Source organism: Bos javanicus, chromosome 5, assembly GCF_032452875.1.
Source record: "Bos javanicus breed banteng chromosome 5, ARS-OSU_banteng_1.0, whole genome shotgun sequence".
Classification (NCBI taxonomy): domain Eukaryota; kingdom Metazoa; phylum Chordata; class Mammalia; order Artiodactyla; family Bovidae; genus Bos; species Bos javanicus.
In genome coordinates this window covers 64,631,869-64,658,290 of record NC_083872.1, presented here as the reverse complement: position 1 = coordinate 64,658,290, position 26,422 = coordinate 64,631,869, and the positions used below count along the sequence as shown (strand labels likewise).

Genomic DNA, 26,422 nt, shown 5'->3' with positions numbered 1-26,422 from the left:
CTGCTCTTGGTTCTTCATTGTTGCCTGTGTGCTTTCTCTCATTGCAGTTTGCAGGCTTCTCATTGCAATAGCTTCTCTTGTTGTGGAGCATGGGCTCTGGTATCCGGGCTTCGGTAGTTTTGGCACATGGGCTTGGTAGTTGCAGTTTGCGGCCTCCAAATTGCAGGCTCAGTAGTTCTGGTGCATGGGCTTAGTTGCCCTGAAGCATGTGGGATCTTCAGGGACCAGGAATCGAACTGGTATCCCCTGCGTTGCAAGGTGGATTCTTAACCACTGGACTAACCGGGAAGCCCTTCTCATGCTTCTTTATCCATTCTTGGAACTGTTACCAGAGAGATCTTGACAAAATACTAATCTTATTTAAATTTCTTGGTAAATATTTTTCAATAGCTCATGTTCAAGCTTTAAAATTTTTTTTTCTTTTTTTTTTTTTGGTTTATAACATAATTTTTTGTCCAAAGAAGTGTAAATGGGACTTTACTGTGTAGAATAGTAGTAGGGCTCATTCTAGTTGAAACAGCAGTTGGGGGTAGGGTTCAGCTGGCATATCTTTACCCTTTTTATTTCTGTTCCACCTAGGTTTAATCATGAGCAGTCTCCTCAGGGGCACTGTGGGAATAATACTGATGTGTAGGATGAAACCTGCGTTCCTTGGCATGAGATACAAGAGTTCTTCACGATCTGGCTGCTGCTATGCTTTCAAAGCATATCATTTCTTATCAAACTACCATATGCTTTTCAAACTACCTTATTGTTAGCCTTGTGCTTCATCTGTGGTGGCTGCATATGATCCTACAACCTTGAACATACTGCTGCTTATCTGAAATGTCCTCCTCTGCCCTGGTCACCTAGCAAAAACTTACTCTCAAAGACATGGCTCCTTCATGAAGCCTTTCCAAAGCAGTAGGCTTTTTAACAAAGTTGATGACCTCTTCCCTCCTCCATCTTAACCTAGTCTCATTTTTATTACAATATCTGTCACGCATTGCCTGGCACATAGTATGACTGTAAAACACTACAATAATTTCTTCCTGTGATTGCTTCTAATAGTAAATCATGAGGTCTTTGAAAGCAGTAATTTTGTCTCATTTGTCTAAGTTACCCAAGAGCTTAATCAGAGCTCAGTTTTTGCCTTGAAGAATGTATACCTAATTGTGTCAGGTTTTCTGACATTTCAACAAAATGTAGAAACCCAGGTTTTCCTGGTGGCTCAGATGGTAAAGTGTCTGCCTGCAAGGGGAGACCCGGGTTCGATCCTTGGGTTGGGAAGATCTCCTGGAGAAGGAAATGGCAACCCACTCCAGTATTCTTGCCTGGAGAATCCCACGGACGGAGGAGCCTGGTAGGCTACAGTCCATGGGGTCGCAAAGAGTCGGACACGACTGAGCAACTTCACTTCACTTCACTTCACTACCCATTTTAAATGTTAGCCACATATTCCGGTTGTTAGAAACACTGTGCAGGCCAGACAAAACATGTCTGTGGGCAAAACACAGCTCATAGGTTGCCAGTTTGCAGCCTTTCCATTCTTTGAATGTTTCTGTGGAAAAACTAGTTAGACAGGATTGGTTGATTTTCTTTGCATGCATATTACAAAAATAACCAAGCCAAATAAACTCTGCAAATTGTGAATGCTCAAAAAAAAGGCGGGGGGGTGGAATTTACTATGAGCATATCTTGATCCTTGTCCCATCCTTGTAGTTTTTTTTTTTTTTAAATTTGTTGTTGTTCAGTCGCCAAGTTGTGGCCAACTCTTTGCAACCCTATGCACTGCAGCACGCCAGCCTTCCCTGAAGTTTGCCCAAGTTCATGTCCACTGAATGGGTGATGCCATCCAACCATCTCATCCTTTGTTGCCGCAATCCTCCTCCTCCTGCCCTCAGTCTTTCCCAGCATCAGGGTCTTTTCCAATGTGTCAGTTCTTCACATCAGGTGGCCAAAGTATTGGAGCTTTAGCAACAGTCCTTCCAATGAGTATTCAGGGTTAATTTCCTTTAGGATTGACTGGTTTGACCTCCTGCAGTCCAGGGGACTCTCAAGAGTCTTTTCCAACACCACAATTCAAAAGCATCAATTCTTTAGTACTCAGCCTTCTTGATGGTCCAACTCTCACATCCATACATGTTGGGAAAGCCATAGCTTTGACTATACAGACCTTGGTCTGTCAAGTGATATCTCTTCTGTTTAATATGCTGTCTAGGATTGTCATAGCTTTTCTTCCAAGGAGCAAGTGTCTTAATTTTGTGGCTGCAGTGATTTTGTAGCTCAAGAAGATAAAATTTGTCACTGTTTCCACTTTTCCCCATCTATTTGCCATGAATGATGGGACTGGATGCCATCATCTTAGTTTTTTGAATGTTGAGTTTTAAGCCAGCTTTTTCACTTTTCTCTTTCACCTTCATCAAGAGGCTCTGAAGTTTCTCTTCACTTTCATTAGAGTGGTATCATCTGCATATCTGAGGTTGTTGATATTTCTCCTAGCAATCTTGATTCCAGCTTGTGATTCATCCAGCCCGGCATTTCATATGATGTGCTCCGTATATGATTTTAAGTAAGCAGGGTGAATACTCCTTTCCCAATTTGGAACCAGTCTGTTGTTCCATGTCTGTTTCTAACTGTTGCTTCTTGACCTACATACAGGTTTCTCAGGAGACAAGTAAAGTCATCTGATATTCCCATCTCTTTGTGAATTTTCCACAGTTTGTTGTGATCCTTCACACAGTCAAAGACTTTCACATAGTCGATGAAGCAGAAATAGATGTTTTTCTGGAGTTCATTTGCTTTTTATATGACCCAATGGATGTTGGCAATTTGATTTCTGGTTCCTCCTCTGCCTTTTCTAAACCCAGCTAATACATTGAGAAGTTCTTGGTTCACATACTGCTGAAGCCTTGCTTGAAGGATTTTGAGCATAATCTTGCTAGCATGTGAAACGAGTGCAGTGGTGTGGTAGTTTGAACATTCTTTGTCATTGCCCTTTGGGATTGGAATGAAAACTGTCCTTTTCCTGCTTGACCATGTCCAATTATCCTTGATTTAGGAACCTACCAGGTTCCCATGCAATATTGTTCAGTTTACAGCATCAGGCTTTACTTTCACCATGTCTGACTGTACTTTCAGACACATCTACAACCTAGTGTCGTTTCCACTTTGGCCCAGCCTCTTCATTCCTTCTGGAGCTATTTCTCCACTCTTCCACAGTGGCATATTGGGCGCCTTCCGACCTGGGGGACTCATCTTCTCGCATCGTATCATTTTACCTTTTCATACTGTTCATGGGATTCTTGGGGCAAAAATACTGGAGTGATTTGCCGTTCACTTCTCCAGTGGGCCGTGTTTTGTCAGAACTTTCCACTATGACCTGTCTGTCTTGGGTGGCCCTGCATGGCATGGCTTGTAGCTTCATTGAGTTATGCAAGCCCCTTTGCCATGACAAGGCTGTGATCCATGAAGGGGAATGGAATGGTAATTGATCCTAAAATACCTTTTAAGTTAAAATTGTACAAATTTGATTATAGTCTTGGCTCTGCCTTAGTGAGACCTTGAACTATGAACTTAACCTCTCTAGGCTTCACATTCTCTGATGTAAAATGAGGACTTTGAATTAGAGAAACTTTTCTGGCACTAAAATTGTAAAATTATTTTGTATTCTTTGCTTGTATAAATACTTCCTATGGCTCTACGGAGTTATTTTACTTGGCTCTAAATCACTTCTAGATGACAATAGCAATGGTGTGGTTTTCAAAAAGCCATGGTTCAAAGACCTTAGTAATTCTCATTTCCTTATATTTTATTAAGTTAGCTAGTCCATTCTTTTTTATTAAGAGATACACACCCACACATATTTGCTTTACAGTTTGTTTGGCTTGATTGTTTTTGTATTATACAATTAAAATCAACTAATCTAGTATAACCAGTTTTTTATATATATATATATATATATATATAAAATGAAGTGAAGTGAAAGTCCCTCAGTCGTGTTTGATTCTTTGTGACCCCATGGACTATACAGTCCATGGAATTCTCCAAGCCGCCTTTCCCTGCCTCAGGGGATCTTCCCAACCCAGGGATCAAACCAAGGTCTCCTGCATTACATGCGGATTCTTTACCAGCTGAGCCACAAGGGAAGCCATATATATATATTTTTTTTAATTTTTATTTTTATATATATTTATATATGGGTATATATAATTACTTATATAAATATCTGATTTAAACACTTCTATTGAAATATAATTGTTTTGTGCAATAAATTGCACATACTAAAGGTGTATAATTTGTTGAAATTTTGATTTATGCTCTCAAACATTTCTTTATACTCCTTTGTAATCTTTTCCATCCTGTCTTCCTGCCTTATCTGTTATTATTATTGATCTACTTTATTTCACTTACATTAGTTTGTATTTCCCAGGATTTCATATAATCATTTAGTATACGTCTTTCCTGCCCTTTTTCCCTCAGCATAATTATTTTGCAATTAACCTATGTTTTTTTATACATTATGTCATATTGCTGGGTATATTCCATTGTGTGTATGCCACAGTTCCACAGTGGAATTGTTTATCCATTCACCTGTTAATCGTCATTTTGGTTCTTTCTATTTTGGGCTGTTACAAATAAAGCTCCTGTGAACATTTATGTTTAAATCTTTGTGAGGACATATACTTTTCATTTCTCTTGAATAAATGTGTTCTAAAGTCTGTATTTTATATTCTCACCAGCAATTGTGTGACAGTTCCACTTACTCCATTCTTCACTAGCATTCAGTTTAGTCTTTTGATTTTGCCCAGTTTAGTGGATAAGTAGTGGTATCTGATTGTGGTTTTTAATTTGCAGTTTCCTATTAGACTGATGGAGAAAGCAATGGCCACCCACTCCAGTACTCTTGCTTGGAAAATCCCATGGACGGAGGAGCCTGGAAGGCTGCAGTCCATGGGGTCGTTGAGGGTCGGACACGACTGAGCAACTTCACTTTCACTTTTCACTTTCATGCATTGGAGAAGGAAATAGCAACTCACTCCAGTTTTCTTGCCTGGAGAATCCCAGGGATGGTGGAGCCTGGTGGGCCGCCATCTATGGGGTCGCACAGAGTCGGACACGACTGAAGTGACTTAGCAGCATTGACTGATGATGTACATCTTTTAGTGTGCTTATACACTATCTGCATGCCTTCTTTTGTTTGAGAGTCTGTTTAAATCTTTTACCTATTTAATTAATGAGGTGGCTTACTTTTGAGTTGTAAGAGTTCCTTATATATTGTAGATATAAGTCCTTTTTTAGATATATGTTTGTAAATATTTTCTGCCAGTCTGTGGCTTGTTTTGTAGAAATAGTATCTTTTGATGCACAGAGTTTTTAATTTTGATGAAGTATAATTTGTTGATTTTTTTCTTTTTTGGTTTGTGAATTTTTTGTTGGGTTATAGAAATCTTTACCAGGCTCAGTCTTTCTCCAGCATTTTCTTACAGAAGTTTTATAGTTTCTGTTCTTAGATTTTAGTCTGCAATCCATTTAGAGTTAATTTGTTATTTGTGATGTGATTAAGTATCAAAGTTCTTTTTTCCTTCTCTTTGCATATTTCTAAACAGTTGCTCTAACACAATTTATTGAAAATACCATCTTTTTCTCACTGAATTGGTATTGTACCTTTGTTGAAAATCAGCTGACTGTAAACTTGGGTCTGTTTCAGGACTGTTTTGTTCCACTGATTATTTGTGTTTACTCCAGTATCAGACTGTGTTGATTACTGTAACTTTTAAATAAGCTTGAAATTGGTGGAACAAGGCTTCCAACATGATTTATCTTTTTCAGAGTTATTTTGACATGCTAGGTTTTTTGCATTTTCATGTAAATTTTAGAATCAGGTTGTCATTCCTACCAAAAAGTCTGCTGGATATTTGCTTGGGAGCCATAATTCTGTTTGGGGAGAACTGACATCTAAACAATACTGTCTTCTGATCTACCTGTTTTATTTCTCTATATAATTATGTCTTGTTTAATTTCTCTCAGCAGTGTCTTCTAGTTTTCGGTATATAGGTCTAATAACCCTTTGTCAGGTTTATCTCTAAAAATTTCAAACTCGTTATACTAATGTAAATGATACTTTAAAATTTTCTGATTGTTTGTTGCTAGCATATGGAACCATAATTAACACTTTTATTGCAGTAACTTTTTATTGAGATAAACTTCCCATATGCAGCTCAATGATTTTTTTAAATGAGATTTTTACTTTAGAATACTTTTAGATTTATAGAAAAGGTCTAAGGCTAATACAGAGAGTTTTCGTACATTCCCTAGCGCATCTCCTGTATTACTAACATCTTACATTAGTATGGTACATTTACCACAATTAATGAGTAAATATTTATATAAATTATTATTAACTACAGCCAATATTTTATTCAAATTTCCTTAGTTTTTGCCTAGTATCCTTTTTCTGTTCCAGGAACCCATTGTGAATACTACCTTATATTTAATCATTATGTCTTTTTAGGCCCCTCCAGGCTGTGACTGTTTCTCAGACTTTCCTTGTGTTTCATGACCTTGAGAGTTGAGTAATATTTGTCAGATATTTTGTTCAGTGTCTCTCCAACAGGCTTTTTATCTATTTTTTCTCATAATTAGAATGGGTTATGGGTTTTGGCAAAAACACAACAAAAGTAAAGAGCCATTTTTATTGTCAAATTGAGTGCATATTATCAGTGTGTTTTATCGTTATTTTTTTCCAGTTTTATTGAGATATTTAATTAATTATACTGAAGTCATACAGCATTGTATGTTTAAGTTCTATAGCATAATAACTTATTTTATGTACATGCATCATGAAATGATGACCAAAGTAAGTTTAGTGGACATCAATCATATCACATGTATACCAAATTAAATAATTGAAAACAATTTTGTTTGTGATGAGAACTTTTAGGATTTACTGGCTTAACATTCATATTAATATACAGCAGTGTTAATTATATTTATTATGTTTTACATTGCATCCTTAGTATTACTTATCTTATTACTAGAAGTTTGTACCTTCCAGTCAGTTCAGTCAGTCAGTTGTGTCTGACTCTTTGCGACCCCATGAACCGCAGCACACCAGGCCTCCCTGTCCATCACCAACTCCCGCAGTTCACTGAGACTCACGTCCATTGTGGAGAAGGTAGTGGCACCCCACTCCAGTATTCTTGCCTGGAAAATCCCATGGATGGAAGAGCCTGGTGGGCTACAGTCCATGGGGTCACTAAGAGTCGGACTCGACTGAGCGACTTCACTTTCACTTTTTCACTTTCCTGTATTGGAGAAGGAAATGGCAAGCCACTCCAGTGTTCTTGCCTGGAGAATCCCAGGGACAGGGGAGCCTGGTGGGCTGCCATCTATGGGGTCGCACAGAGTCGGACACAACTGAAGTGACTTAGCAGCAGCAGCAGCGTGTCCATTGTGTCAGTGATGCCATCCAAGCATCTCATCCTCTGTCGTCCCCTTCTCCTCCTGCACTCAATCTTTCCCAGCATCAGAGTCTTTTCAAATGAGTCAACTCTTCACATCAGGTGGCCAGAGTATTGGAGTTTCAGCTTCAACATTAGTCCTTCCAATGAATACCCAGGACTGATCTCATTTAGGATGGACTGGTTGGATCTCCTTGTAGTCCAAGGGACTCTCAAGAGTCTTCTCCAACACCACAGTTCAAAAGCATCAATTCTTCAGAGCTCAGCTTTCTTTACAGTCCAACTCTCACATCCATACATGACCACTGGAAAAACCATAGCCTTGACTAGACGGACCTTTGTTGGAAAAGTAATGTCTCTGCTTTTTAATATGCTGTCTAGGTTGGTCATAATTTTCCTTTTGTACCTTTGGACTGCCTTCATCTAGTTATCCCTCCCTCTGCCCTCTGGTAACCACAAATCTCATCTCTTTTTTGTGAGTTTATTTGTTTTTGAAGTGTAATTGACCTACAGCACTATGTTAGTTCTTGTTACACAATGTAGTGATTCAGCATTTCTATATATTTCCTAATGATCACCACGATAAGTCTAGTTGACCATCTTTTCCCATACAGTGATATTACATAATTATTGACTGTATTTCCCACACTGTAGATTTCACACCTGTGACTTGTTCATTTTACAAATGGAATTTTGTACTGCTTAATCTCCCTCACCTATTTTTTTCTTCTTCTGTCCGTCTCCCCCCTGGTAACCACTTGTTCATTCTCTGTATCTGTTTTATGGCCGAGTAATATTCCTTTGATAAACATGTAGATTGCTTCCATATCTTGGCTATTGTAAGTAATGCTGCAGTGAACACAGGGGCACATATATCTTTTCTAAATAGTGTTTCAGTTTCCTTTGGATAAATATCCAGGAGTAGAATTGCTGGATTATGTGATAGCTCCTGGTGGCTCAGATGGTAAAGAGACTGCCAACGGTGCAGGAGACTTGGATTCTATCCCTGGGTTGGGAAGATTCCCTGGAGGAGGGAATGGCAACCCATTCCAGTAGTCTTGCCTAGAGAATTCCATGGGCAGAGGAGCCTGGCCGTCTACAGACCATGGGTTGCAAAAAGTCAGACACGATTGAGCAACTCTGTTTTTAATTTTTGGAGGAGCCTCCCTACTGTTTTCCATTGTGACTGTACCCATTTACAGCCCTACCAACAGTCCATGAGGGTTCCCTTTTCTACACATCCTCGTTAATACTTATTATTTGTGGTTTTTCTGATAATAGCCAATCTTACAGATGTGAGGTGATATCTCATTGCAGTTTTGATTTGCATTTCCCTCATGATTACTGATGTTGAGCATCTTTTCAGATTCCTTTTGATCATCTGTCTGCCTTCTTTGGGAAAATATCCAGGTCTTCTGACCTTTTTTAAATGTTTGAATTCTTTGTGTTTTAACCCTTTGTTAGATATATTGTTTACGGATATCTTCTCTCATCCAGTAGGTGACCTTTTTATTTGTTGATAGTTTCCTGCACTGTATAAAAGCTTTTTAGTTTGATATAGTCTCATTGTTTATTTTTGCTTTAGTTTCCCTTGCCTGAAGAGATATGTAAATGTATGTTATTTATATTTATTTTTTATGTGTTATTTATATTTATATAAAAAATGTGTTATTATAGAAGTTCTATGATTTCTATTCTTACATTTGTCTTTATTAATCCATTTTAAATTTATTTTTGTGCATGGTGTGAGAAATTAGTACAATTTGATTCTTTTGCATGCAGCTGTCCAGTTTTACCAACATCATTTATTAAGGAGGCTGTCTTTTCCACGTTGTATATTCTTGCCTCTTTTGTTGTAGATTAATTGCCTATACAAGTGTCGGCTCATTCCTGAACTCTGTTCTTTTCCATTGATATATGTATCTGTGTTTGTGCCAGTACCGTACTGTTTCGATTACTGTAGCTTTGTAGAGTAGTTTGAAATCAGGCAGTGTGATACTTCCAACTTTGTTCTTTCTCAAGATTATTTTGGCTCTCTGAGGTCTTTGTGTTTTTATATAAATTTTAAAATTGTTTCTAGTCCTGTGAAAAATACTGTTGGTAATTTGTTAGGGATTGTGTTGAGGGTCAGACATGACTGAGCAACTTCACTTTCACTTTTTACTTTCATGCATTAGAGAAGGAAATGGCAACCCACTCCAGTGTTCTTGCCTGGAGAATCCCAGGGATGGGGGAGCCTGGTGGGCTACCGTCTGTGGGGTCACACAGAGTCAGACACGACTGAAGTGACTTAGAAGCAGCAGCAGCAGCAGTAGCATTGAATCTATAGATTGCTTTGTGTAGTATGGTCATTTTAACAACATTTATTCTTCTAATTTAAGAACACATTATATCTTTACATTTGTTTGTGTCTTCACTTTCTTTCGTCATTGTCTTATAGTTTTTAGAGGACATGTCTTTTGCCTCCTCAGATAGGTTTATTCCTAAGTATTTTATTCTTTTTTAATGCAGTGGTAAATGGGATTGTTTCCTTAATTTCTCATTCTGACAGTTCATTGTTAGTGTATAAGGATACAATAATTTATGTATATTATTTTGTATCCTACAAATTTACTGAATTCATCAGTGAGTTCTAGTATTTTTTTCTTGGTGTCTTTGGGATTTTTATGTATAGTACCATGTCATTTGCAAGCAGTGACAGTTTTACTTCTTCCTTTCCAGTTTTGTTCCTTTTATTCATTAATTTTTCTTGTCTGATTTCTATGCCTAAGGCTTCCAATACTATACTGAATAAAAAAGTGACAAGAGTGGGAATCCTTGTCTTGTTCCTGATCTTAGAGGAAATGCTTTCAGCTTTTACCATTAAGTATGATGTAGCTGTGGATTTGTCATGTATGGCCTTTATTATGTTAAGCTATGTTCCTTCTATATCCACTTTGTTGAGAGTTTTTATCATAATAATTGTTCAATTTTATCAAACTCTGTATCTGTTGAGATGATCATATGATTTTATTCTTCAGTTAATATGGACACCACTGAGCGACTGAACTGAACTGAATATGGTTTATCACATTGATTGTTTTGTGGCTTTTGAGTCATTCTTGCATCCCTGGGACAAATGCCACTCAGTCATGCTGTGTGATACTTTTAATGTATTGTTTAATTTGGCTTGCTAATAATTCTCTAGAGGAGTATTGCATCTATGTTCATCAGTGATCTTGGCCTTGAATTTTCTTTTTTTGTGATGTGTTTGTCTGGTTTTGATATCAGGGTGATGCAGGCCTTGTAGAATGAGTTTGGAAGTATTTCTTCCTCTGCGTGTTTTGGGAATAATTTGAGAGAGATAGGTGTTAACTTTTCCTCTTTCACCTTTTAATTCACCTTTGAAGCCCTCTGGTTCTGGACTTCTGTTTGTTGGGAGTTTTTGAAATAATTTAATTCACTTTTACTATTGGTAATTGGTCATGTTTTCTATTTCTTTCTGATTAAGTCTTTGAAAATTATACATTTCTAAGAATTTGTCGTTTCTTCTAGGCTGTCCATTTTATTGACATATTTGTTGGTAGTAATCTCTTATGATCTTTTATATTTATGTGGTGTCAGTTGTAACTTCTTTTTCATTTCCAATTTTATTGATGTGGCCCTTCTTTTTTTCTTGAAGAGTCTGAGTAGAAGTTTGTCAGTTTTGTTTAAATTTTCAAATAACCAACTTTTTGTTCATTTATCTTTTCTATTCTTTTCTTTCTATTTATTTCTGCTCTGATCTTTATGATTTTTTTCCTTCTACCAACTTTGGGTTTTGTTTGTTCTTTTTTTAGTTTCTTTAGATTTACGATTTTCCTCGTTTCCTGACATAAGCTAGTATTGCTGTCAACTTCCCTCTTGTTACTGCTTTTGCTGAGTCTGTAGATTTTGGGTCATTGTGTTTTCATTTGTCTCTAGGTTATTTTTTAATTTTCTCTTTGACTTCTTCAGTGATTCATTGGTTGTTTAGAGCTTGTGCTTTTTGTTCTTTTTTTTTCCCCTTGTAGTTGATGTTTAGTCTCATAGTGTTGTGGTTGAAAATGATGCTTAATGTTTTCAATCTTCTGAAATTTAATGAAACTTGTATTATAATCTATTGTGTGATCTGTCCTAAAGATCTGGCTTTCTGTTCCATGTGTACTTGAAAAGAATTTATATTCTGCTGCTTTTAGATGGAATGCTCTATAAATATCAATCAACTTCATGTGGTCTAATGTGTCATTTAGGACCAGTGTTTTCTTATTGATTTTTCTGTCAGAATCATCTGTCCATTGATAAAAGTAGGGTGTTAAAATCCCCTTCTGTTATTGTGTTATGATGAGTTTCTTCCTCTATGTCTGTTAATAGTTGCTTACGTATTTAGATTTTCCTATGTTTGGTGTGCATGCTAAGTTGTTTCAGTCATGTCCAACTCTTTGTGACCATATGTACTGTAGCCCATCAGGCTCCTCTGTCCATGGGATTCTCAAGGTAAGGATACTGGAGTGGGTTGCCATGCCCTTTTCCAGGGGGTCTTCCCTACCCAGGGATTGAATCCGTGTCTCCTATGATTCCTGCAGTGGCAGATGGATTCTTTACCACTAGCGCCACCTGGGAAACCCATGTTGGGTGTATATATGTATATTTACAACTGTTGCATCTTCAACTTGGATTGATCTTTTTGATCACTATGTAATTCCTTCTTTGTCTCTTGTTACAGTCTTTGTATTAAAGTGTACTTTTTCTGATATACTTATTACTACTCTGGCTTTCTTTTGATTTCCATGTATAGAATATCTTTCATTCTCTTCACCTTCAGTCTGTATGTTTTTAGATCTCTTATTGGTGATGTTGCATTGATCACCTGATTGATACAGTGTTTGTCAGGTTATCCACTATAAAATTACCCTATTCCTCACTTTCATACCATATGTTTTGGAAGGAAGGAAGGAAGTACTATATGCAGCTAACACAAAATGAGTGAGGAGTTCTGCTCCACTTCCCTTAAGTTGGAATATCTTATAAGCTATTTAAAATTTTTCTGTGCAGGAGGTTTATCTATTTTCTTCCAGTTATTTACTTATTCAGTCATGCATTTTTATCTATGTGGACTCATGTATATTTACTTTATACTTTGAGTTATAATCCAATAAATTGTATTTTGTTATCCAGATTTTTCCAGCTTTGGCCACTGGGAGTCTTTCTTGTGTCTTCAATTCATTTTATTTTATGTTAGTCTTATTATCTTGTAACCTTGGTAAACTCATTTATTAGCTCTGGTAGTTTGGGTTTGTTTTTGTCCTAATATTTGTAGGATTTTCTACATAGATGATAATGTCATCTGGGAAAAAATAGTTTTATTTTATTTCTAAACTGAATGACTTTTATTTTTATTATTTTAAAATTATTTATTATTATTTTTTTTGCCTTCCTATGTCAGCTAGAACCTTTAATACAGAGTTGAATAAAAGTATTGAGAGCAGACCTCCTTGTCTTGTCTCTGTCTTAGGGGAAAAGCATTTTAGTATCTCATCATAAAGTGTGATTGTAACTCTAGAGGTTTTGTACAAGTTCTTTGTAGTTTTGGGGAAGTTCTCTTCAGTTCCTAGTTTATTGAGAGTTATATGTGCACTCATGGTGTTAACTTTGTCAAATGCCTTTTTATGCCTCTACTGAGATCATGTGATTTTATTTTTCGTATGGTGAATTATATTAATTGATTTTGAACGTTAAACCAGCCTTTGTTACTGGAATGAATACTTGGTCATGATGTATATACTTCTTACATATTGTTTGTTAAACTGTGGGTCTTAGTTTGCCTTGTGCAGTCAGTGTTGTTGATGACCATTTTAAAAGAAGGAAATAGAATGGAAAATTTCAGGCTATATTAAACTTAACTTTGAGAAATAATTTGTTTCATATGTATGTACTGTAGTTCATATCCAAAAATTTGAAAACAGTGAATTCACTTTTTGAGCCTGAAGATGATGAGGCACAAAGTGGGGCAAGAAGGCAACTGGCCTTAAGAGGAGGGTGCCTGATTAAAGGAGGTACAACTGGGGTGAGGAAATGGTATTGGGTAAGGTAGGTGGCACTGGTGCTAAAGAACCTGCCTGCCAGTGCAGGAGACATAAGAAACATGGGTTTGATCCCTGGGTTTGGAAGATCCCCTGGAGGAGGGCATGGTAACACACTCCAATATTCTTGATGGAGAATCCCATGGATGGAGGAGCCTGGTGTGGGTTACAGTCCAGAGGGTTGCAAAGAGTTGGACAAGACTGAAGTGACTTGGCATGCACATAAGGCAGAAACGGAATAGGGATTTCTTTAGAAAAGCCTCATTTATTTCTTAGTTTTGATTAGATAAATTTTTTTTTTTAATATTTATATTTATTTATTTGCCTGTGCCAGGTCTTAGTTGCAGCACACATGATCTTTGACCTCTGTTGCAACATGCAGTATCTTTAGTTGCATCATGTGGGAACTAGTTTTCCAACCAGGAATTGAACCCAGGCCCCCTGCATTGGGAGTGTGGAGTCTTAGCTACTGGACCACCATGGAAATCCCAATTGGAGAAATCTTTATGGCTGCCTGATGAAGCCCATGGTCTGTGAAAGGATGTAATTAGGTGACGATTAACAACTTAATGATCTTAGCCAAAGGACTTGGCAGACTATCAGATTTTGGGAGCATGCTCCAATAGCATGCTGTCTTGTATAACTTTACATATGGTCTTAAGGTACTCTTCTAGAAATATTATTTTTAGTAAAGTCAGGCAGAAGCTATTGTTAGAATTGCTTACATAAAGATTTTGGTTCTTATAATATCTTTTCATATACAGTGAGAATGTAATTTTTGTAGGGACACACAGTCTTGAGATACTAGTTAGTGATTTCAGTTACTAGTTTGTTTCAGGATTTTAGCTGGGCCCAATTGGAGAGAATGGAATAATGATGGGGGAAGAATCTTTATGGTTTCTTTTAAGTTTTAAATGTTGGATTTGTGTTTCTCAGTCATCATCTTTATTATTTGTCAGCTTGGTTCTAATGCAGTGTTTTAGTTTTAAATTTCTGAAGGAAGAAATCTGATTAAAGAATCTAAATGCCTTGTCAGTCTCTAGATCAAATCAGCTATAACCAAGGATGTATGTTAACATGTCTTATATCTGTACGTTTCCCCTATGTTTATAGCCTTTGAGAAGATGGAATCACTGGTAACTGGGCAGGCACCCTAGGAGGTATTTATTATTAATAAATTAATTTAAAAATAAGTTAATTAAATCAAACACAATGGTATTGAAGTCATTTATTTTCTGGATGGTTAAAATGAATCCTGTTGCTTTAAAGCAATGGTTCTTGGCTATTGTGGTGTTCAAAAACCCCCTTGAAGCCTATCCAAGAACTTAAGATTGTGCCTGCTTTAAACTTTTAAATTATACAATTCAACATGCATTGTTAAATTACCTGTAAAATCTAGTTTTTCATGCATGGAATACCAGAATTAAAATGATTATTTCTAATTATAGCTGTTATTTGAGAAAAATATTATCAAGTAGCATAGCCACTTCCTAAGTTTAGAAAAATAGTAGGCATTGATGTGAATCTCTAATAACATATACTATAATAGGAACCATAAAAACTTTCAGGACAAGGTGAATAATTCAAGAAATGTGTATTAGCTGATGAAGTTTTAAAAGAATGTCCGAGGATTTGTTATCTGAATGTGAAGAGATAATTGTGGAAGAAGGTAAGTAGTTCAGAAAAGGCTTTATAAACTATGTTCTAAGATTGTTTTTAACACTAAAATTTTATAATTCTACCCCCAAATAGTATAGTTAACCTAGAGATAATTCATTTCATAAATCTGTTTCAGATTGCTTTAGCAAATAAAATAATTTATAATCTTTTTTTTAGGAATAGCTATGAAATGGATCTGATGAAATTTCAAATAAATCATGACTAAAATTTACAATAACATTAGATATAAAATTTATACCTCTGTTTTGTCCTAAATATTTACCTTGCACAGTGCTTTATACATAACTTAGACTCTTATTATGTATTGATTATAAAATGTATAATATAAATCAAACCTATCCTTTCCATTTGCCTGGAAATTTTATTCCTTTACTTAGCTATTTTGTTGTTAATAATGAAAAAACTAGTAAGTTTATTTTCATGTAATATATGTAATTAAAGAAGATTTTGGATGAAATAGACGTTAGCTTGCAGGTATTAACTTTAAAATTGGTACATTGTTAGAAATATAAAATTAACCAGTAAAATATATACATTCACCTTTAAATTTTATTTCATATAATACCAATGTTAAAATAACACCTGCTTATTTTAAAATAAATCTCTTTACATGGCATAATATGCATAGTAATGGGACATTCTGGTGTGTTCCTAATTTAAAAAATAAAATCAGTAAGAATTGTGCCAGTTTTATCTTTATTATGTTTTGACGTTCTTTTCTGCATTTGTTTTGATTTTGACATTTTCAGGTCAATCAGTTTTCTTTCTTACCCTCACTTTAAGTCTTTAACATATCTACTTTGGTTTTATATAGATTTCGTGTTTCTAATCTCCCACCTCTCCCTCATCTCTACCAAATAATTAATTATTCAGAAATTTAATTCATTGACTTAGAGTTTTACCATTTTTTAAAACGTTTGGTTTAAAATGTTTATATACCTTTTAGAGCTTTAAATGAGTCTTTAGTGAACTAAAGAGGTTTATTTTGATAACAATCGATTCTCTTTAGGATCAGGCTCTGGTATTATAACCCTGCTCAATTATAATGTTTAGTAGAAAAATACAATTATCTGGAGACTTCACATGGCAATTTAGTCCAAAGAGCTTATATCAACACTTGGACAAAGCATAGCAGAAGCATAGTTCTCCCGTGCCTCGATGTTATTTTGTGGGTTTTTGTTCCTTTGTTTGCCTAGCATACACTTACAGTGTATTTTCCTCTATCAATTAAGTTATAAGAAATGTGACTGAGGAACCATTCTCCTGTCTCTGTTTTTGGAAGGAACATAATTATATTAATAAATGACTGGGAAACATTTGTTTAAAACTGAAACATATGTAAATTAAAGCCTTACATATGAATAATAGCAGGGAAATAATTTGATGTGTCCGTGGCCTACCCAGTATAAGAAACCAACTTTCTCATAGCTGTGGATGTGACAGCATTATATCTTCAGCTTCCTCTTTAAAATATTTTAATAGATGAGCAATATTAACATGTACTATTTGGATAAACTTGAACTTTATTTTTTGGCCCTGTTGCTTGTGGCATGGTAGTTCCCTGGCTAGGGATCAAATTCTTGTGTCCTCGGTGCTGAAGGTGCATAACCCTAACCACTGAACCATCAGGAAGTTCCTAAGCTTGAACCTTTGTTATTGCTCCAGTTAAAAAGCTATAATCAGTGTCTTCATAAGTTTTTTTATTTAAACAAATTTTTAAAATGAATTAATTTATGGCTGTGCATGATCTCCCTTGCTGTGCCCGGGCCTTCTCTAGTTGCAGTGAGTAGGGGCTACTCTCTAGTTGCAGTGCTCAGGTTTCTCACTGGACTGACTTCTCTTGTTGCAGAGCATGGGCTCTAGAGCTCAGTAGTTGTGGCACATGGGCTTAGTTGCCCCACAGCGTGTGGAATCTTCCCAGACGAGGAATCAAACCTGTGTCCCCTGCATTGGCAGGCAGATTCTTAACCACTGGACCACCAGAGAACTTCAGTGCCTTTGTAATTTAACCTCAGTGAAAAGCAGGGCAGGAGAAAGACTCTTAATTGGATGTCTGTTTTGTACCTAATAGTTTATGTATTATCTTTAATCCTCACTAAAATCTTTTGAGGTTGGTATTATTTTCTCCACTTTACAGATGAGCAATTTGAGGCAGAGAGATACCACAGCAGGTAGCTTAACTAGAGTTCACATCTGTTTGTCTGACTTTAAGGTCTGTGCTCTTTGCAGGTGTTGTCCCTTTGGTATGAACTAAATTGAAAATAGGATTTCTTGTGAATAACATATTTTAATCATTCCATCTACTACTTTTGCTTGGCTTGTCTTTTTGGGTTTCTGTTGAGGTTTTGTCTTTATCAAAGTTATATATACTCCTTATAAAATACTAAACCATACAGAAAAGTATAAAGATGAAGAAATCTAAAATCTCATCAATCATAGGTACTACTGATTTGAGATTTTATAATGCATTTTTTATATAATTGAAATCACATATATAATTTTGAACCTTGAATTTTCATCAGGCAGTATAGTGTAACTACTTCTTTATGTAATTGGCAACATATATTACTTGATACCATCTTCCCAGATGGTGCTAGTGGTAAAGAATTTGCCTGCCAGTGAAAGAGACACAAGATACATGGGTTTGATTCCTTGGTTGGGAAGGAACCCTGGAGTAGGAAATGGCAACCCATTACAGTTTTTTTGCCTGGAAAATTCCACAGACAGAAGACCAGGGTGGGCTGTATTGCCCATGGGATTGCAAAGAGTTGGACATGGCAGAGCTGCGTGCATGCGCATGTGCGCGCGCGCGCGCACACACACACACACACACACACACACACACACTATTTGATATATGTGTAGGTATAATATATCGCAATTAAAGGGATTATTATGGATATTTAGGTGCTTTTTTCCTTTTGTAAATATCATTGAGACGAACATTCCTGTACCATAGCCAGTTAAGATGTCTGATTTCTCTACTAATGACTCCTCCCTGCCCAACACTAAAGATATATAGTCAGATGTTGGTATTTATGAGTTACTCAGATTAGTTTTTGTTCATCTGTCCATTTGTCCTTTCTTCCCATCTTCCCATTCAGTATGATTACAGTATTTTTTTTTAATACAATTAGGTTCATTTTTTTCAAGTTACTTTCAGTTTTAGTTGTTTTCCTCTTCACATTCTTTCTTATTTTGTTTTTTACATATGCAGAATATTAACATGCTTTTCAAAAATCAAAACTGTTCAAAGCCAGCTTGTCTTCTTGTGTACTCTGTCTGCTGTCTTCTAATCAAGGGTTTTGTTATGTCGGTTGTCTGCCCATCAGTAGTTTTCTTTTTTCTGCATCATTGTCCACATACAAGCCTGCTGAATTTTCTCCCACCTGAAAAAACAAAACTGATTTCTCTCCTACCTCACTGGCCCTTCCTTCTTAATCGCCTTTGTTGGCTCCTTGGCCTCTTAGTGGTCTTTGACCACAGTCTTTGAGCCATTTCATTTTTTTGTCTCTATCTTGTAGATGTACTTATATAACACTGGTGATTATTAAATTTGTATCTGTAGCTACTGAATAAGATTTGAATATCTAGCTACTTAATTGGTATCTTCTCTTGGATATCTGATAAGCATTTCTTAAACTATTCTAAGCCTAAATTCTGATCCTTTATCCCAAACTTACTTCTCCCTCTCTCTCTTTAACCCAATAATTGGTGGCTCTGTCCTTCTCTTTCCTCAGACCAAAAACCTTGGAGCCATCCTTGCCTTCGGTATGTATTATTAAATCCTATTGCTTTAACTTCAGAGTATGTCTTGAATTGTTCCCTTCTTACCACTTCCTACTCTTCCAACTTGATCCAAGGCAACATCTTCTGTTACCTGTATCATTGTAATAGTCTCCTGTCTGGGCTCACTGCTTCTGTCCATGTACTTCTTTCATCTCTTCTCAATAGAGTGATCCTTAAAAAAATTGTTCTCTTATCCTATTCTAGTCAAAACCATCTCCAGTCATTCTCATTTTTACTCACAGTAAAAACCAGAGTCCTTAGAGTGGCTTAAAAGGCCCCACATGATCTGGCCCCTGTTATTTCTCTAACTTTATCTCTCTTCATTTTGCCGTTGTTCATTTCCTCCAGCCACCTTGGCCTTTTTTGCTATTCCTCAGACCTGTGTGTTCTTGCCTCAAGTTTTTGTCCTTAGCTTTAACTCTGCCTAGAGTATTCTTCCTCTAGATATTTGCATAGCTAGCTCCTTGGCTTTCTTCAGCTCTTTGCCCATATGTTATCTTTTTAATGAGGCTTTTCCTGTCCACTCTTTTAAAAATGAAAAGATCCTTTGCTTGCACCTCCTATGTTATTTTTGCTTTGTTTTTTCCTCCATAGTTATCAGACTCTGACTTATTATATATTTAACTGTAGATATTGGTTAAATTTTATTGAATGATGAATGTGTAATCAGCCCTCTCTTTGTCCATCAAAAGTTATCTTCTCTTTCTCTGGTCTTCTTGCTACATTCCAGATGCTGATCTCTTTTCTGTTCTACTTTATACTGTCTCCTGCCTCAGAACCTTTGTATGTTTTATTCCCTCTACTTGGAAAACACTTTTCTGTCCCCTTCTTTTTCTTGCCTAGTTAACTTCTACTACTCATCCTTTAGATATCAGCTCAAAAGTCTCTATTTCAAAGAACCTCTGGATTAAGAACCCCTGCTGTATTCACTCTTAGTCATGCTATTTGATCTCTCTCACCAACTAAACTGAGCACTTCACAAAGGCAGGAACCTTGAGTATACTGCTTGCCAGTGTATGTGTCTGAATAGTGAGGATACTATTGAGGATTCAGTAAGTATTGAGTTGGCCAAAAAGTTCGTTCAGATTTTTTCCTTTGGCCAACCCAATACTTATGAATTTGCTCCTTTCAAGCGCTAATATTCTGCCTTGAGGCAATGATAGGTCATTCCTATGTGCTTAGAAATGGCAGCCTATCAGGAAACTGTATTTTCAAATCAAATGTGATTCGTGGTAAGTTTGAAACGACTTGGCATTATTGATCAACTCTGAGTTAAATATGAACTTTATATTGACAAAGTCAATGTGTTGACATCTTGTAAGAAGATATGAATCCAGATAAGATCTGACTCAAGAAATTCTGGTTTGAGTCAATGCAGAAAAATGTGTGTATTGATTCTTATTGGTGTGTGGGGCATGTAAATAACCCAGTACATTTTGTTGCTTTAATATTTAATATCAAAAAAAGGTAGAAGCCTGGCTAATAACTTTTTTGTTAGCTAGTAGTTAACTTTGTCAGTAGTTTCACTTTTGAAAAAGTAAAGCTGGGTAAAGTTAGCAGTTTTTTAACCTTTTAGGGTTATGTTGAGAATTAATATATATGAAAGTACTTTAAAATGCATGTGTAATTTATTGTTATTACTAATATCATCTTTATTGGTTGTGACATTGGGCAAACAAGTTGGTTTCTCATTATATTTAATCTTGTAAAAAGTGGGAATAAAAGTAGTATTGACTCTAATGGGTTATCATGAGAATCAGTAATGTATACACTCAAGGAGAAGAGTCTGGTACCATTAAACCCTTGGAAAATGTTGGCTTTATTCTGTTATTATTTTAAGTCTCTTCTTTTAAGTTTAAGAACTTTCCTTTTTAAATCATTATAGAGAATCTGCGTTCTTTAATTAGAATTCAGGGTCAAATCTTTAATGTGACTTTTGGCACTTTCATTAAATACTTGGCATGATGAATGGCAGTGGTGGCATCTGCTGCTGCTTCTACTTCTAAAGAGTTATATCTCATTTCCTTTGTGATGGAATTCCAGCTAAGCTATTTCAAATCCTAAAAGATGATGCTGTTAAAGTGCTGCACTCAATATGCCAGCAAATTTGGAAAACACAGCAGTGGCCACAGGACTGGAAAAGGTCAGTTTTCTACTTCTGCTGTACTGAGCAGAAGCCTTTGACCATGTGGATTACAACAAACTGTGGAAAATTCTTAAAGAGATGGTAATATCAGACGACCTTACATGTCCATGAGAAGCCTATATGCAGGACAAGAAGCAATAGTTAGACATGGAACAACAGACTGGTTCAGAATTGGGAAAGGAGTAGGTCAAGGCTGTATATTTTCACCCTGCTTATTTAACTTACACAGAGTATATCATGCAAAATGCTGGACTAGATGACTCATAAGCTAGATTCAAGATTGCCAGGAGAAATATCAATAATCTGAGATATGCAGATGATACCACTTTAATGGCAGAAAGCAGAGAAGCTAAAGAGCCTCTTGATGAGGATGAAAGAGATGAGGGAAAAAGCTGGCTTAAAACTCAACATTCAGAAAACAAAGGCCATGGCTTCCAGTCCCATCACTTCATGGAAAATGGATGGGGAAAAAGAGGAAACAGTGACAGTTATTTTCTTGGGTTCCAGAATCACTGTGGATGGTGACTGTGGCCTTGAAATGGAAAGATACTTGCTCCTTGAAAGAAAAGAAATGACAAACATAGACAGTGTATTAAAAAATGGAGACATCACTTTGCTGACAAAAGTGAATATAGTCTATGGAAAAAGCTATGGTTTTTCCAGTAGTCATGTATGGATGTGAGAGTTGAATTTAGAAGGCTGAGTGCCGAAGAATTGATGCTTTTGAACTGTGGTGCTGGAGAAGACTCTTCAGAGTCCCTTGGACAGCAAGGCGTTTAGACCAGTCAGTCCTAAAGGAAAGCAACCCTGAATATTCATGGAAAAGACTGATTCTGAAGCTGAAGCTCTGATACTTTGGCCACCTGATGCGAAGAGCTGAATTATTGGAAAAGACCCTGATGCTGGGAAAGACTGAGGGCAAGAGGAGAAGGGGGTGACAGAGCATGAGTTGGTTGGATGGCATCACTGACTCAATGGACATGAGTTTGAGCAAGGGAGATAGTGAAGGACAGGGAAGCCTGGTGTGCTGCAGTCCATGGGGTTGCAAAGAGTTGGACTTGACTTAGTGACTTAACAACGACAGTGTTTCCTTACCTCACTTGTGGATTGGTTAGTAAAATAAGAATATTCACTTCTGTGATATTATCTAGAGCAAAGTAAAATGTAGTAGAGGCTGGCTCGAATCCTTGCATAATACATGAAAAATAGTAAATACTAATTATTCATAAGTTTGAAAGATAATAAGAACTAGAGCTTGAATGTATCTGGTTCTAAGATATTTAAATATACGATGGTGGTTTAGTCACTAAGTCGTGTCCTACCCTTGTGACCCGAGCAACCTCAGTGACCCCAGGGACTATAGCCTGCCAGGCTTCTTTGTCCATGGGATTTCCCAGGCAAGAATACTGGACTCGGTTGCCATTTCCTTCTCCTGGGAATCTTCCCAATGCATTGATTGAACCCAGGTCTCCAGCACCACAGGCAGATTCTTTACAGCTGAACCACCAGGGAAGCCCATGCTGCTATTACATTCTTTTTTCTATTTACTTATTTTTGTCTGCGCTGGGTCTTTGTTATTGTTCACAGGCTTTCTTTGGTTGCGGTGAGCAGGATCTACTCTTCATTGCAGTGTACCAGCTTCTTCTCTTGTTGCAGAGCTCAAGCTTGGGTGTGCAGGCTTTAGTAGCTGCACCACACAGGCTCTAGAGCGAGGGCCCAGTAGTTGTGGCGCACGGGCTTAGTTGCCCTGCATCATGTGAAATCTTCCTGGATCAGTGATTGAACCCACACCCTCTTCATTGGCAGACGGATTCTTAATCACTGGACACCAGCGAAATCCACTATTACGTTCATAATGCTCTGTATATATGCAAGAATGACTCAGCGGTACAGTAACTAACACTAAAATAAATGTCAATATATTCTCTTTCAGATTTACCAAAAATTTATCTCCTGACAAGATAAATCTTAGTACCCTTAAAGGAGAAGGTGAACTAAAGAATTTGGAGTTGGATGAAGAGGTGCTCCAGAACATGTTGGATTTGCCAACATGGCTTGCCATCAACAAAGTTTTTTGTAATAAAGCGTCAATTAGGGTGAGACTTTGATATCTGTGCAAGGCATTTTCTGTTTTCATTTTATTTTTTTCATCCCTGTTGTTTAAATATTTTCTTTTCTGTATTATTTACTAATTTATTAATTTTATTGAAAATTTAATATTCATATTTAAGCAATATTGATAGTTTATTAAAATAATTTTTAAAATTTGGTACATACTTAAAGTTTTCTTCATAGGATTTGTTGTCAAATGGGACAGCTTAAATTTGTAGTAAGTAGAGTCTACTTCAAATGAAGGCATAAGGACTGATAAGTTATCTTATTCTGGATATTATACTTTTATTTGAAATTTTGTCTCTTTTCCCCATTTGTTACTTATTTTGATAATTTTAAAGTATTTTTTAAAATATTATTCCTGCTTATTAAAACTTAAGCTTTTTTATTACCTTTGACTCTAATCATATCATATCACTTCTTTGTCTTAAAGATTAGGCTTAGTTTGAGAGCCTACTCAGTAAAAATACTGCATGCGAAAATTAAAATTAAAATTGGGCAATACAGAAAAGATCGTGGAAAGTTTGCTGTATCCTTTGATGATCACCTTTAATTTTTGTTCTATTTTCCATAAACCCAAATGTCTTCAAAAAGTATTACCCTTAATATAGAATTTATTTGAACATTATTTATTTGATATTACTTCCATTTAACATTAATGGTCTCACTTTTATGTTTGTCTTGAATATCTACAAGGAAATTGGCTGGAATTCTAGAATTTAAAAGATTATTAAATGAGCAAAACACTGTTTAAGCTTTGCTGGGAATTCTCAAAGTATAAAATCAAAATGTATTTTCAGAACTTGAGAAAAAACCATATTATTTTTTAGATAATATTAATGTTAGTAGAACCTGAAATTTTTGTTTAAAAAGATGACCAAGAAAATAAGGATAATAATTTTTTTTAAAATAAAATAGGTATAGCTGATTTCAAGAATATAAATGAATTGTTCAATTTAAGTCATCTGATATAATTTGGTATGTCTATCACAATGTTAAGGAAACATCTGTGTTGATTACTGTTTTAAATTACTTTTTTGATGATTCATTTTAAAGAAAAATTTTCTTTTATAGATACCATGGACAAAATTGAAAACACATCCCATCTGTTTGGTAAGTTCTGAATTGCCTCAGAAATAAGCATTTATATTTGTGTGTAAGTACTCTGTTAATATTTTGTTTCTTAGCAACATAATCTTATGGCTTTGTGAGCATTCATTCCATTTTGATAGTATTTAGTTTTCTCAGTCTTTAAATGGGAAATTTAAACTTTAAAATGAGAGGGTCTTTAAAGTTCTTCAGGTCTAGAATATTATATTTTAAGTTAGTATATTTTATTGTATCTTTTAACTCTTTATTGACATACTGTGGGCTTCTTCTTTTAATAAAGTTTGATCCAGATTTTCTGTTTCTGCTTTTACTGATCTAATATATAATATATTCTTTAATGTACTTTACTGTTTAAGGAAAGTTGATTATTTGGTCATTTACTGATTTCATTCATTCCACCAAAACTTACTGAATGCTTCCCCTCTGCCCTGAGGGAACATATATTTTTATAAGGAGACTGACAGTGAAGAAGTAAACAACACAAGGCAGTTTCAGACAAGGTCGATATTAAATAGAGAATGAAGAGATGACTGGAGATGTGTTAGTGATGACTACTAAGGATATTTGATCTTTCTTCAAGAAAAACTTAGCCTGAGGAATTTTTTCATTATGAGAGTGTTTATTTTTTCATATTTTTATATATTTCATATTTTTTATAGTTACATGTTTTAAATCTCCAGGTTTTAGGTTGGGAGAAGCTTTTAGAGGTTGTTTAGTCCTATTTACAAATAAATAATCTATCAATTAGTAATGTACATTCTGAGGTTAGCAATTATGCTTCTGTGAAACCTGATGGTCTCAGGAGTATATGGCTACTGCTGCTGCTGCTGCTGAGTCGCTTCAGTCATGTCCGACTGTTCGACCCCATAGAACAGGCAGCCCACCAGGCTCCCCTGTCCCTGGGATTCTCCAGGCAAGAACACTGGAGTGGGTTGCCATGTCCTTCTCCAATGCATGAAAGTGAAAAGTGAAAGTGAAGTCGCTCAGTTGTGTCTCTTAGCGACCCCATGGACTGCAGCCCACCAGGCTCCTCCATCCATGGGATTTTCCAGGCAAGAGTACTGGAGTGGGGTGTCATCGCCTTCTCTGATATGGCTACTACTTACAGTTTTTTTCTCCTGTACTCCTGTAATAAGCTTTTCCAGAAGGTAATAAGTGCCTTGAGAAAGGACTGAGCATTTTCTCTTTTTAGACCTTTAGAGAGACATTAAAATGACTCTGCTTTATTTTCTTTGCTCCTAAAGAAATGAATGAGAAAGTAGTCTTAAATAATATCCTTATACATAGAATATCTAATGTTTATATTTTAAATGTATTTTTATTAGTCCTTGGATAAAGTAATAATGGAAATGAGTACATGTGAAGAACCACGAAACCCAAATGGCCCATCACCAATTGCAACTGCTTCAGGACAAAGGTAAGCTATCCATTAATATGTATGATTGGCAAAGGGATTGTATAGTCAGCTCTGTTATCTGCAGTAATAGGACATAAAATAAAATTTCCTAGCCTCAGTCTCTACTTCAGTCACTTCTCCATCAAACATTTTATAGTTTTAGTAAACATTTTGCAAAAGTAGCAGAATTGATTTTTAGCCTCTTTCATTCATCTTGCTTTCCTTGATATAATGATCAGTCAAAGGCAGAACAGCAGCAGAAAATGGAAGAAGAGCTTAGGCATTCTATAAATCAGATAGTCTCCTGTTTGGTCTCTGAACACTTTCTCTGCATAACATTTGTTCTGTGCATCAGCGGACCTTTTATGACTCTTAAGAGTTAAGTTGATGCCTTAAAAAAGTATAGACCTTTTGGGTTACTCTAAAATTCATTAAATATAGAATACTCACACTTTATACAGATTGAATTTTGATAGATAAAAACCAGATGCTAATGAAGTAGAAGCCTGTAAAGGAGAGCATTTCACAGAGTAAAGGAGAGCATTTCACAAAGCCATCTTGAGAAGTTAGAGTGGTTCTTAAAAAATAGGTACTTAAAAATTTGCCTATTTATCTTTGCATTCAGTAAATTTGAATTTTGTTTTATATATAATTTCTTCAAAACAGA

General features: G+C 36.0%; 1 protein-coding gene across 3 annotated transcripts in view; it reads left to right on the top strand.

The window, feature by feature from the left end:
* BLTP3B (bridge-like lipid transfer protein family member 3B) overlaps positions 1 to 26,422 on the top strand; it is a 93,472-nt gene that overhangs the window by 10,899 nt on the left and 56,151 nt on the right. For all 3 annotated transcript variants that reach the window (XM_061417015.1, XM_061417014.1, XM_061417017.1), the window contains 3 exons: positions 23,071 to 23,233; positions 24,324 to 24,362; positions 25,685 to 25,776. In XM_061417015.1, the coding sequence (XP_061272999.1) occupies positions 23,071 to 23,233; positions 24,324 to 24,362; positions 25,685 to 25,776 (294 nt within the window). The remainder of the gene's footprint in view (positions 1 to 23,070; positions 23,234 to 24,323; positions 24,363 to 25,684; positions 25,777 to 26,422) is intronic.